General features: G+C 33.0%; 1 protein-coding gene across 1 annotated transcript; it reads left to right on the top strand.

Moving 5' to 3' along the window:
* The first annotated feature begins 8,077 nt into the window (after nt 1–8,077).
* Nucleotides 8,078–13,447, top strand: LOC128176534 (kyphoscoliosis peptidase-like). Its single transcript, XM_052842942.1, has 5 exons — nt 8,078–8,281; nt 10,065–10,497; nt 10,719–10,834; nt 11,111–11,230; nt 11,726–13,447. Exons 2-5 carry the CDS (start codon nt 10,078–10,080, stop codon nt 13,029–13,031), a joined length of 1,962 nt encoding a protein of 653 aa, XP_052698902.1. The 5' UTR covers nt 8,078–8,281; nt 10,065–10,077; the 3' UTR covers nt 13,032–13,447.
* The last annotated feature ends 318 nt before the right edge of the window (nt 13,448–13,765 follow it).

Below are 13,765 nucleotides of genomic sequence, written 5' to 3'. Positions count from 1 at the left end.
CAGTTCGCAATTCAAAATTTAGTGCGATTGAATAGTGAACTGCGTTCTATCTAGAACGCAGTTCGCAATTCAAAATTTAGAATTCATATTTGGGGCCCGCTTGCCTTATATGCAATTGAATAGTGAACTGCGTTCTATCTAGAATGCAGTTCGCGATTCAAAATTTATAATTTATATTTGGGGCCCGATTGCCTTATATGCAATTGAATAGTGAACTGCGTTCTAGAACGCAGTTCGCAATTCATTTTTGGGGCCCGAAATTTTCAGGGGCATCTACCAGTGGTATTTCACTACCACTGTGAAATTTGGTGATGCAGTAATCTATAGTTTTTGAGATCTGTATGGTGTCCGGATAGGGCCATTTGCATTAGCGCGACATCGCGTTCAGATAAAAGAGACATTGCGCTAACACATGTACACAACACACCGTCGCGCTAACGCAACTTTGCACAACACGCCGTCGCGCTAACACAACTTTGCTAAATACGCCGTCGCGCTAACGCAACTTTGCAAGTTTCACAGTCTAGTAGGAAGTCGTGTCCGGAAATATTAGACTGCGCATGCTGAAATATGCATGCACGCAAGCATGGATAAAAAATAAATAAAATGTACTTTGAAATATATATATTATTTTCATTTATTATCAGTGCATATGAATAAAAATATAGTTACTAGTGTGTCACTAGATAAGGATATGAATTTCGTGGATCTTTGCACAACACGCCGTCGCGCTAACACAACTTTGCTTAACACGCCGTCGCGCTAACGCAACTTTGCAAGTTTCACAGTCTAGTAGGAAGTCGTGTCCGGAAATATTAGACTGCGCATGTTGAAATATGCATGCACGCAAGCATGGATAAAAAATAAATAAAATGTACTTTGAAATATATATATTATTTTCATTTATTATCAGTGCATATGAATAAAAATATAGTTACTAGTGTGTCACTAGATAAGGATATGAATTTCGTAGATCATTGTTTAGTTGATCCACGAACTTAAATATTCATTGAATTGCAATTTTAATTAACATTTTGTATTGATAGGTTCATTGGCCACTAATTTACGTATACTTGATATTGTGATTTTCACTTTATCCACGAAAATTGATGCCCTTGAATATTAATGAAACCACAGTATTCAATTGCATATAAGCCCGATTCTCAGAAACTATAGATAACTGCATCACCATATTTTCACAGTGGTAGTGAAATACCACTAGTAGATGCCCCTGAAAAATTCAGGTCCCAAATATGAATTCTAAATTTTGAATTGCGAATTGCTTTCTAGATAGAACGCAGTTCACTATTCGTTTGCATATAAGCCCGATTCTAACAGATTACAAAGCTCACCGAGACGAGGGATCACCTTTTTGAGGAAACACCTTTATGAGACCACCTTTATCATATTATTTGAAAATCATAGTTAATGATCTTGGATATACATGGATACTGTTTTGACAAAATATCGTATAACAATATCATATAATAAAAATTGTATAATAATCATATGTTCATTTCATAGGGTATAATATGATACAATGTTTATCAATACGATAATATAAAATACTATATTGCATCCTATGATACCAGTACAATATATATCATATATTACAATAAAATACTGTAATAAATAATGATTAAATATGATATTGTAACATATGATATGACATTGTATCTTGTTATACATTATTGTATTTGATCACATAATACAATATCATAATATATTATGATATTGATAGGATATGATACATTATAATAATATATGATACAATATCATATCACATAATGCATCACAATATTATACTGTATAATATTATAGCATGATATTGCATTGTATGATATTGTATCATATTTGATACAATGTAGGATATTGTATCATATGATACAATAAAATTAGCTACAACATTGTATCATATCAATTGATACAATATCATGTGATATAGTTCTATATTATATCATACAATATCATAGTATACTTTATTGTATTATATGATACAATATCACATTATACAATATCATATAATACATTTTCATATATTGATAAAATATTATATGATATAAACCAATCTCATTTTATACAACATCGTATCATTTGATATGATATGATATATATTATACAATATCATATCATATGATACTATATTATGTTGCAATATCATATGAAATGTGATAAAATATAATATATGTGATACTATACAATATCATATTATACAATATTGTATCATAATAAACAATACTATACATAACAATATCACAATACAATATCATATCATAATGTACAAAAAAAATTGATACAATATCATATCGTATCATATGATATGATATGATATGATATGATATGATATAGATTATACAATATCATATCATATGATACTATATTATGTTGCAATATCATATGAAATAGCATGTGATAAAATATAATATATGTGATATTATACAATATCATATTATACAATATTGTATCATAATAAAAAATACTTTACATAACAATATCACAATACAATATCATATCATAATGTACAAAAAAAATTGATACAATATCATATCGTATGATATAAATTTTTACAATATAATATATGATATGATATTGTATCATATAAAACAATAGTGTATCATATCATACAATACTATATCATAGGAATCATATTATATCATTTAACAACGAACACATCTATCAAGCAGGTTTTAGATAGGATAATTTTTTTTAGCATCCTTGATAATGGAGATCTGCATCTGAAGCTACCTCTGCAGTTCATTAATATTATAGTTAAATCAACTATGCAAGCTATTATCTATAAAATATGTGACCTGTTCCAAAAAAAAAAATCTCATCCAGCATCCGAAACATACGCCTCAGTTTCAGCATTCAAGCCTGCCAGGTGCATCAGTATCATAAGACGTATCATCCATTCAAGTTTTATGAAGTTAGGACCAGTATTAACTAAGATATAATCATCAGAGGGCACCTGCTCCAAAAACTTTAACAAACTCTTAAAACCTTAACCTCCTTCAGCATCCGAAACCTATGGCTCAGATTCAGCATTCATGCCTGTCAGGTGCATCAGTATTATAAGACGCACCATCCATATAAGTTTGGTGAAGTTAAGACCAGTGATAACTAAGTTATAATCATCAAAGGGCACCTGCTCCAAAAACTTTAACCAGCTCTAAAAACCTTAACCTCATCCAGCATCCGAAACCTATGGCTCAGATTCGGCATTCCTTCCTGTCAGAGGCATCAGTATCATACGACACACCATCTATGCAAGTTTGGTGAAGTTAGGACCAGTAATAACTAAGATATAATCATCAAAGGGCACCTGCTCCAAAAACTTTAACCAGCTCTAAAAACCTTAACCTCATCCAACATCTGAAACCTAAGGCTCAGATTCAGCATTAAAGCATGTCTGATGCATCAGTATCATAAGATGCACCATTCATGCAAGTTTGGTAAAGTTAGGACCAGTAGTAACCTATAAATTGCTATCAAAGGGCACCTGCACCAAAAACTTTAACTTGCTCCAAAAACCTTAACCTCCGCCAGCATCTGAAACTCATGGCCCTGATTCAGCATTCAGGTCTTTCAAGTCCATGAGTAGGTCAAGATGCATCATCCATGCAAGTTTGGGGAAGATAGGACAAGTAATAACTTAGATACAGGACCTGCAACAAAAACTTTAACGAGGTTCGGACGCCGACGCCGACGGTATAGCATAAGCTCCCCCTGACTTCGTTTCGGTGAGCTAAAAACTACCCAAATATGAATTCTAAATTTGAATTGCGAACTGCGTTCTAGTTAGAACGCAGTTCACTATTCAATCGCACTAAATTTTGAATTGCGAACTGCGTTCTATAGAACGCAGTTCACTATTCAATTGCATATAAGGCAAGCGGGCCCCAAATATGAATTCTAAATTTTGAATTGCGAACTGCGTTCTAGATAGAACGCAGTTCACTATTCAATCGCACTAAATTTTGAATTGCGAACTGCGTTCTATAGAACGCAATTCACTATTCAATTGCATATAAGGCAAGGGGGCCCCAAATATGAATTCTAAATTTTGAATTGCGAACTGCGTTCTAGATAGAACGCAGTTCACTATTCAATCGCACTAAATTTTGAATTGCGAACTGCGTTCTATAGAACGCAGTTCACTATTCAATTGCATATAAGGCAAGCGGGCCCCAAATATGAATTCTAAATTTTGAATTGCGAACTGCGTTCTAGATAGAACGCAGTTCATTATAAAATCGCACTAGACTTTGAATTGCGAACTGCGTTCTATAGAAAGCAGTTCACTATTCAATTGCATATAAGGCAAGCGGGCCCCAAATATGAATTCTAAATTTTGAATTGCGAACTGCGTTCTAGATAGAACGCAGTTCACTATTCAATCGCACTAAATTTTGAATTGCGAACTGCGTTCTATTGAACGCAGTTCACTATTCAATTGCATATAAGGCAAGCGGGCCCCAAATATGAATTCTAAATTTTGAATTGCGAACTGCGTTCTAGATAGAACGCAGTTCACTATTCAATCGCACTAGACTTTGAATTGCGAACTGCGTTCTATAGAAAGCAGTTCACTATTCAATTGCATATAAGGCAAGCGGGCCCCAAATATGAATTCTAAATTTTGAATTGCGAACTGCGTTCTAGATAGAACGCAGTTCACTATTCAATCGCACTAAATTTTGAATTGCGAACTGCGTTCTATAGAACGCAGTTCACTATTCAATTGCATATAAGGCAAGCGGGCCCCAAATATGAATTCTAAATTTTGAATTGCGAACTGCGTTCTAGATAGAATGCAGTTCACTATTCAATCGCACTAAATTTTGAATTGCGAACTGCGTTCTATAGAAAGCAGTTCACTATTCAATTGCATATAAGGCAAGCGGGCCCCAAATATGAATTCTAAATTTTGAATTGCGAACTGCGTTCTAGATAGAACGCAGTTCACTATTCAATCGCACTAAATTTTGAATTGCGAACTGCGTTCTATAGAACGCAGTTCACTATTCAATTGCATATAAGGCAAGCGGGCCCCAAATATGAATTCTAAATTTTGAATTGCGAACTGCGTTCTAGATAGAACGCAGTTCACTATTAAATCACACTAGACTTTGAATTGCTAACTGCGTTCTATAGAAAGCAGTTCACTATTCATTTGCATATAAGGCAAGCGGGCCCCAAATATGAATTCTAAATTTTGAATTGCGAACTGCGTTCTAGATAGAACGCAGTTCACTATTCAATCGCACTAAATTTTGAATTGCGAACTGCGTTCTATAGAAAGCAGTTCACTATTCAATTGCATATAAGGCAAGCGGGCCCCAAATATGAATTCTAAATTTTGAATTGCGAACTGCGTTCTAGATAGAACGCAGTTCACTATTCAATCGCACTAAATTTTGAATTGCGAACTGCGTTCTATAGAAAGCAGTTCACTATTCAATTGCATATAAGGCAAGCGGGCCCCAAATATGAATTCTAAATTTTGAATTGCGAACTGCGTTCTAGATAGAACGCAGTTCACTATTCAATCGCACTAAATTTTGAATTGCGAACTGCGTTCTATAGAAAGCAGTTCACTATTCAATTGCATATAAGGCAAGCGGGCCCCAAATATGAATTCTAAATTTTGAATTGCGAACTGCGTTCTAGATAGAACGCAGTTCACAATTCAATCGCACTAAATTTTGAATTGCGAACTGCGTTCTATAGAACGCAGTTCACTATTCAATTGCGAACTGCGAACTGCGTTCTAAAAACCGATTGCCCCTTTTTTTTAGCAGTTTGATAAGTTTTTTTTTTAAATTTTGTATTATTTTAAGTGCGAAACCACTAGACTATTTAGCTATATGGTTTTTTTTTACGAAAAATAAATTGTGGTACTATAATTTCACTTTTTGTAACATAAAAATGCACTTATTTCAGAATATATGACAAATTGTTCCCAAAAGTCAAAATTGAGACAAACGAATTCAATATCATTGCTACTTGAAATTGACATGTACATTTTCACCAATTTACAGCACAAAAAAGTCAAAATCATGAAACCACACACTATTTGAAATATATATTAATTAACGACATGTCTAATTATTCAAGATCAATTCGATATCTAACATTAGAAACCAGATATCTGGGTGAAATGAATAAGTGCATGATTCATCTTAAAGCACAGTCAAAGGATTATTTTAATAAAATGTTTAAAAAAAATCATGGTCATTTGATAAAAAAATATATAATAATGAAAGTTCATGAAAAGTGTTTCATTCCAGTCAAAATTGATTATTATTTCCTGAACTATGCACAGAAAGAAGATAAGGGAATAAGATGCGCAAATGCCCATTCGGTCAAGTCGTGAAATACAATTTTCAATTTATTTTTTCCCAATTAAATCTATTCAAATAGATTATAATACGAGTTTGCCAAAGCACAAGTTCTAACTATATTCAGTTTTTAATATATTTAACAAAAAAAAAAAAAAAAAAAAAAAGAAGAAAAATATTACCTGAAATTTTGGTGGTATCGAACCCATACCATAAAACCCCTAGAAATAAAAGGTTAGCTTATGTCAGAAACTCTAACCACCGAGCCATATCAGACACAACAAAGTAAGATCTTTCAATGTTATGTGTCACTTTGGCTACGAATTTACGGACTTCGTAGTTCTAAGTTCTAAAAATGACATTATTTGCAGGTTTTGATACGTATACGCCTGTTTGAGTCAACATATTCCAAGTATTGAACATATTTATAGGTTTTAAATCAATGATATGTTAAATATATATTGTTTTAAATGATTTAAAAAATAAGATTTATTGATATCTTAATTTTTCAGTAGCTTGTCCGACCGTGTATGGGCATTTTACACGCCTTATCCACCCATCTTCTTAGCAACATGTTTGAATATAAAATTTATACAAATCTACGCACGTTTCTGTTGACACGTCAATAAGCGACAGATGAGAGGTTTAGGAAAAAATCGTCACAAAGGGTGATTTTCTGCCATATCGGGAAATAGCAAAGCTTCACGACTTTTTAGTTTTCCATTACATTCTGATGAGAGCTGCAAGATAATGTTTTAATAATGTAGGTGTATTGATTTTTCGGGTCAATAATATAAAACAGCTTTCAGCCGTCATCATATTTTAGTTGAACCTACTGAAAATGCTAAGGGATTGAATGTCAATGTCAATTCATGCGATTCATGGTTATGATAAATAACAAAAATGTTTAAAATTAAAATTGAAACGACTAAATTAGTGATTCAATTAATTCATAACGATTATGTCTATCTTTGAAAAAGAAATGGGGACTAACCTCCCCCTCCCCCCCACCCCTTTCGTTTAGATAGAGCGGTAAACCCTGATTTGAAAACCAAATTTAAGATGTTTGTGTTGTTAATAATCATATTTTAACATTAACGGTTTCTCCTTTTTCTGGTGTATATACTTTATTAGTTTTTAATAGCGTGAATGTTTTTTCTTAATTTCAAACTAATACTTATTTAATTATATTTTTTTTTCAAAAAATATTACTAGGAACTGAGAAATAATGAAAATACGTTTGCACACTTTTATTAATAAATTAAACACGGTAACAAATTTGTATCAAATTAATCAAAATTATTGCTAATGATTTCCGAAAGACTGCATGCAACATGGATACAGTCAATTATATGACATTGAAAAAACTTCCATCATTTTTCATTTCTGTGATATGGACTTGTGTTTTTAATGTTTTTAAATAGTAGCTTCCGTGATAATGCCCAGCTCAGTACAGTCATTTTAAAAGTATTATTGAAGTATCTATTTTACAAAGTACAAAAAACCAAGGTACCTTTAATCTTCTAGACCTTGAAGAATTAAATCTAATTTTGAACCTAATTTTATTTTTTGGGCCTCCCTAATTCTATTTCCAATCTTTAAAGTTCCAAATTAAAAAAAAACCAAACAAACAAAAAGAAAACATTGAAATCAAGCATGCGTTAAATACATGTAAGTACTTATTTTGAAAGAACCATAATACCTAGCTTCATGTTTGATTCAAGGCCATTCCCCCGTTTGGTATCTAATGCAAACTATTTAGGAAAATTGGTCGTTTAAATGTCTGTGGCAATCTTGTCCAGCGTAGATCAAACGCTGTAAATATTTAAAGGTCGCCATGAGGATCTGCCAAGGACACTTTTGGACAGGAATCGATCTAAAGGCTTAGCTGAACAATTGATGGGTTAAGTGACAATATTTCATCTTCCCAGCACAACAAGGTAAGAATTGCTTGATCTTTCAGGTGTGATTTCAATTACGATTCCACTTTGGCATGTGTGTAATTCATTTTGATATTTAACTACGATATTTCATGAAAAACCCCTGTTCAATGAATTTGGAAATACAGTAGAATTCGAATTATCGGTAACGATTTCTTGTTCATATCAACAAAAACAGAAGAAAAAAATGGTTATACAAAGTCAGAGCACTAAGATAGTCATATTTTTGTAGCCTTATCTGCTTGAATTTGGTATGACTTCTAGCTATAAACTATAAAGTACAGTACTAGATGAGATTGATAGATAAATAAAATAAAAAAACAAGTGGAATATTGCCTACATTAAATTTAATAATTATTTAGTATTAATAATTAAGAGGCAATGCTACATTGCACTATTGTAATATTTCTTTGCTTTAGAATTTTACCCTCCCCCCCCCCCCGCCACAAAAAAAAATAAAAAAAAAAATCTCAAAATAAGTTATTGACGGTGTTGATTGCAAACAAACCACGCGCTCGTAATCCTATTTTGTTCCAACATTAAACAATGTTACATCAGTTTAAGAACGCCGTGCTGACCGCTCCTAGAACATACAACTTTTTTTTTACCAATTCTCGCCCCCCCCCCCCCAAAAAAAAAAAAATCAAAAAAATCAAACGGCTAATCCGAGGAATACATGATCAGTTATTGATAAAAGTATAACATACATCTGTCCAATTTAAGTTACCTGCATTTTTGAATTCAATTTTACACTACATTACCGACGTTCATTTGTGCTTTCAATGTCAACATTAAAATGTTTAAATATGTAATGTTTGTTACCGTGTCCGCTTACACACTACCTTGCGTGTGTGTGATCAGCTATACTGACAATATGTTTAATGAACCATGGTTATGTAGATATTTCAGACAATTTGTAAATATGGTGACCCAGTTCTTTTTTAACGAAATCGATGTGACTTTACCGTGTCATAAGTATCAATTTTCATTTGGTTTCATTACAGTGCGTAATTAGTACATCGTTGAAGGTCAATGTCACAGGGATTTTAAATTCATTGACGTTCATCGCGTATATATTGTGAAATATTAAGTAGCCTGCGGATTAATATGTATCGACCTTATTGATTGTTGCATCATAGTCTACTTTAAATTACAGATAGTCGGATTATTACGTACCTCTCCTGACTGTGAAAATACTCAATGTAATTATTAGTCGTTCTCTATCCAAGCTGATTGTAAATGAAATATTTTAAAGATTTAAATAAAATTAACGTGTGTACAATTCCTTTCATTAAGAATCATTTCAAGATTATTATTACAATTCCACGGCGAAGTTTTTAATCCCACTGTGTCAATCATGTTTATTCTCACAATCTATTTAAATTAAGATTTAAAAGGTTGAGAAAAGTAAGACCCCCGTAGAGAGATTTTGGAAACTTAAAATATAACAACTTGAAGCAGAGCGTTAGGTTTTAAGAAAAGATTACTAGTTTTAAAAGAGAAAATAAGGGGAAAACAGAACTTCCTTGTTCAAATTGCTCTGAAATCAATATTACATGTAATTGTCATTTTATTTCTGTTTTCATTTAAAAGACAAAACATTAAACAATGCTAGTAAATTTTCAAGAACAGCCTTTATCTTATTTTATTTTACAACAATTAAAAAGTAACAAAATATAAGAGAGCTTAAGTTTCACAACCACGATGTCCCAAATTATGATTCTTTTGATTGCCATCTTATTATGGTCATATGTCTACTAATTATATACAGATAATTTTGCAGATAAACAGTAATTATGGGATGTGGCTCATCAACACCGACTTCTACCACTCCAAAAACCAAAAGTAGTAATCAAAATGACGTCATAGTTACGTCAGACGTTACCGAGCAAGACTTTGCCTCATCGACAACAAAGTCAAAGAAAGCATCATCACAAACCAATGGAACTGCGCAAACTATCAAGCCCAAATCCAATGGTACAACGCAGCATCAAGTACAGCAACAAAATGGTTCAGCAAAGTCTTCGAGTGGGGTTAACGTTGTATTATCAGCTAAATCTTCATCATCGAGCAGGTCTCGAAAAGACGACATTATTGTTGAAAACGTCGAGGAAATTGCAGGGGATAATGTCAAACCAAAGCCATCCAGGAAAAAGAAATCGCAAATCATGTCTAATCCTGATATGTTTAAGAACATAGACAGTCACGTTGCAAGAGTAATTAAAATTTCCTTTATGTTTGTTAAAAGTTGAACTAATTATTTTAGATGTAAAAATATTTATATGTTCAATTTTTTAAAATGAAATTTTTAAAACAAAATCACAAATTTATCGGAAGCATTTCTGAAATAAAATAAAAAAATTATATGTATTTTTGAAAAAAAAAATAGCTTTAGGTTTCAGAAATTTAAGCTTTTATTCAAAACTTTGATTTATAGACACCAGCTTCTGTGTGTAGCTCAATACCAACTCTGACCGAATACCTGATAAAGCCCGCCCGGACACCACTGGAGAGAGCCCGGGCCATATACAAATGGGTCACGACAAATATAGCGTAAGTCTTCATTTAAATACACCGGTTTTTTTTCAGTTTTGAAACTTGACCACAATTACTTGATTATTAGAATAGGTGAAGAAGAACCAAACGCATCATTTTCTTTTGCTAGAAATATAATAACCAACAGAGCCGTAGAAAGAAATTCTTGAAAAAAGCGTGCATGGCATCAAATTGTCACATTGCCCTCATAGATAAAATTTTAAAATTAAAAAATTAAATAGTTAAATAATTATAAGCGTAGACATGTGCATAAATTATTGTTTCGTTCTACAGGTATGATGTTGATGGGTACATGGGAAGAAGCGAGAAGAAATCGTGCGATTCTGGAAATGTCCTACAGAGCCGAACCAGCGTTTGCTCTGGATACAGCAATCTCTTCGAAAGTCTTTGTCGGTAAGATGCGATCGCAAACCTGCTACAAACAGACTTACTTTTAAAGGTGGTATGGGACATCTCCATACTGTGACATACTTCCTTAAGAAAAACAATAAAATCAAGTATAATTTTTTAGATATTTTCTTTCCAAATATTGTTTCCTAATAGCGTAGCGGAATTAGGGAGTTCACTAAGAATCTGTATGTCATGTGTTCAAATCCTGCTGAGGCTTTTATAATTTTAATCTTTCCAAAACCTTAAAACGTATTTTTGGTCAAATATCGTAAAATTTGAAAATTCTAAACCGTACCTACAGCTGTATATCTACGTTAATATCGACGGATGTCCTATACCACCTTAAAATCAGGAAAATCTACGATAGATTTATATGCAAATTTCTGTAATTCATAAATACTCATTTTCAATATTGGCAATCCAAACCTCAATGTATGTTGCGATTTACAATTACAACAATTAAATAAAATACATCCCAAATATTTCCCTTTTTTAAAGATGCGCCCATGTACCTGTAAAGGTCATAAACGGATATGCGAAGGGATTCAGTCACAAAAACAAGGACGAAATTGATCTTTCTACTCTGCAAACTAACCATGCCTGGAACGCCATCTTTGTTGAAGGAGAATGGCGATTGGTGGATTGTACGTGGGATGCTGGTTATATCGATGGCAAGTCTTTCCACTGGCGCAAGAAAGACTACTACTTTCTTATGGACCCCGAGTACTTTATAAGCACGCACCTGCCATACATGAACAACGATCTGACCACTAGCGAAACATGGCAGCTATTGGATAAACCTGTGGATCCGAAAACCTATTTCAAATCTGTAAAATTAGAGGAAGGTTCCGTAAACTTTGGAGTATTCCCTCGTTCTCATAAAGACACTATAATACACATGAAAGGAGAAGTTTGTATAGAAATACAAAAGTTTACCTCCGGAGAGATTGAAGATACATTATTAACATTCAAGAACGAAGAAGGTACAAAGGAATACAAAGATTGCGTAGCTACGGAGAGGTCCGGAAATGACATCATCAAATTTCACGTGCGGCCACCTAAACCTGGAAATTACAAGCTTAACCTGTTTATCTATGCTACCGGAGAAAAGAAAGAATGGCCACAACTGTTCAATTATGAAATTAAATGCGACAAAGTTATGGACAATTTGGTTCCGTTTCCAGACTATCGACAGATATATGGCCCCAAACCGGAATACAAAGAGCTAGGGTTTGGAGAGGGTGTTAAAGACCAATCTTTTTACACCACTAATTCGGGGGAAGTGGAAATTGTACTTCCTACTCTTCGACAAATGTCTGTTCTTTGTACACTAGAGGACGCAAATTCCAACAAAATTCAAAATGCCGTGTTTCAACAATCCACCGAGAACTCAATCTTCTTGTCAGCAAGGCTTCCTCAAAAAGGATATTATAAACTTATCATATTTGCTGAAAAAGAGAATAAACATGTTGTAGGAATAACATACATGATATACTGCTCCAACATTGTCGGTAAATTCATGGCTTTTCCGGTCCAATATGGAGGCAAAGCCACTGAATATCGAGTAATACTTCATGAACCAAAAGTGAAAGAAATTCCCGCCAATAGTACTGTAGTTTTTCGGTTTTCTTCACCGGTTTTAAAATCTGTTCAAGCAGGATCAAAAGTCTTTAAGAAAACAAACGACAAAGACGACTGGGAAATCAGTGTTGATACCCCTGAAGCAGGATCACAGTTCAATTTGTTTGGAAGTGATGAAGAAAGCGGAACTAGAAGTGGGCTATTTGGGTACATTACAAAATAATCTAGAAATACATATACGGCAATTACACATCCAACAGCCTTTAACTTGTGCACTAGCATTTATACCTATAGATAATTTTTGTTTTGTCAAATCTAATGCTTTTCTCTTAATAGGGTTGAAATTTTCATGCGCATCAAACAAAAAGTTTTGTAAAAGAGCCCAGTCTTAAATAACAAAATATACTTCATGTTAATAACACAAATAACGATTTTAAAAACTTATAGAACTTTTTAATGTTGTACAATGTATGTAAAAGAGTAATTTTATTTCGTGTACTAATAAAGTAACAATTTTTCTCAGAATATATTTACTGCAGTGTTACATATATAATGTAAAAAGTCATGCACTTAAAATGTCTAGAACAATAAAAATCTTGCAATGAGATTTTACAAAAAGTTGTTAATTACACGCTCATAAAAATCAAGTGACTGTGAAAAAGCATTCTGAAAAATTTTAAAACACTGAATCGTGGTATATAAAGAAATTCTTTTGAACACAAATATATATGTTATGATTTGGGTAGTTAGTGTTTTGCTTTTTTAAAAAAATCAGAGTACAGCACATCTAAAGATAAATAGATGAAGTAAAATTAACACTGTGCCGGATAATTATGCCAGTGCCAAGGTGGCATTTTTGCATATATCGAAAAATTCAAATATGCCATATGATAGACCATTGCTTAAAGAGTTTACAACCAACTTTGTTATCATTGTATCTCACCTGTCAGGTGAGAT

The sequence above is a fragment of the Crassostrea angulata genome, chromosome 3 (genome assembly GCF_025612915.1).
Source record: "Crassostrea angulata isolate pt1a10 chromosome 3, ASM2561291v2, whole genome shotgun sequence".
Lineage (NCBI taxonomy): Eukaryota > Metazoa > Mollusca > Bivalvia > Ostreida > Ostreidae > Magallana > Magallana angulata.
This window is presented reverse-complemented; position numbering and strand designations above follow the sequence as displayed.

Excerpts from the sequence above, each read along its gene's own strand:
- LOC128176534 (XM_052842942.1), top strand. The coding sequence starts at position 10,078 with ATGGGATGTGGCTCATCAACACCGACTTCTACCACTCCAAAAACCAAA. Across the intron at positions 10,498-10,718 it reads TAGACAGTCACGTTGCAAGA|ACACCAGCTTCTGTGTGTAG; the intron begins GTAATTAAAATT and ends TTTGATTTATAG. Across the intron at positions 10,835-11,110 it reads TGGGTCACGACAAATATAGC|GTATGATGTTGATGGGTACA; the intron begins GTAAGTCTTCAT and ends TTCGTTCTACAG.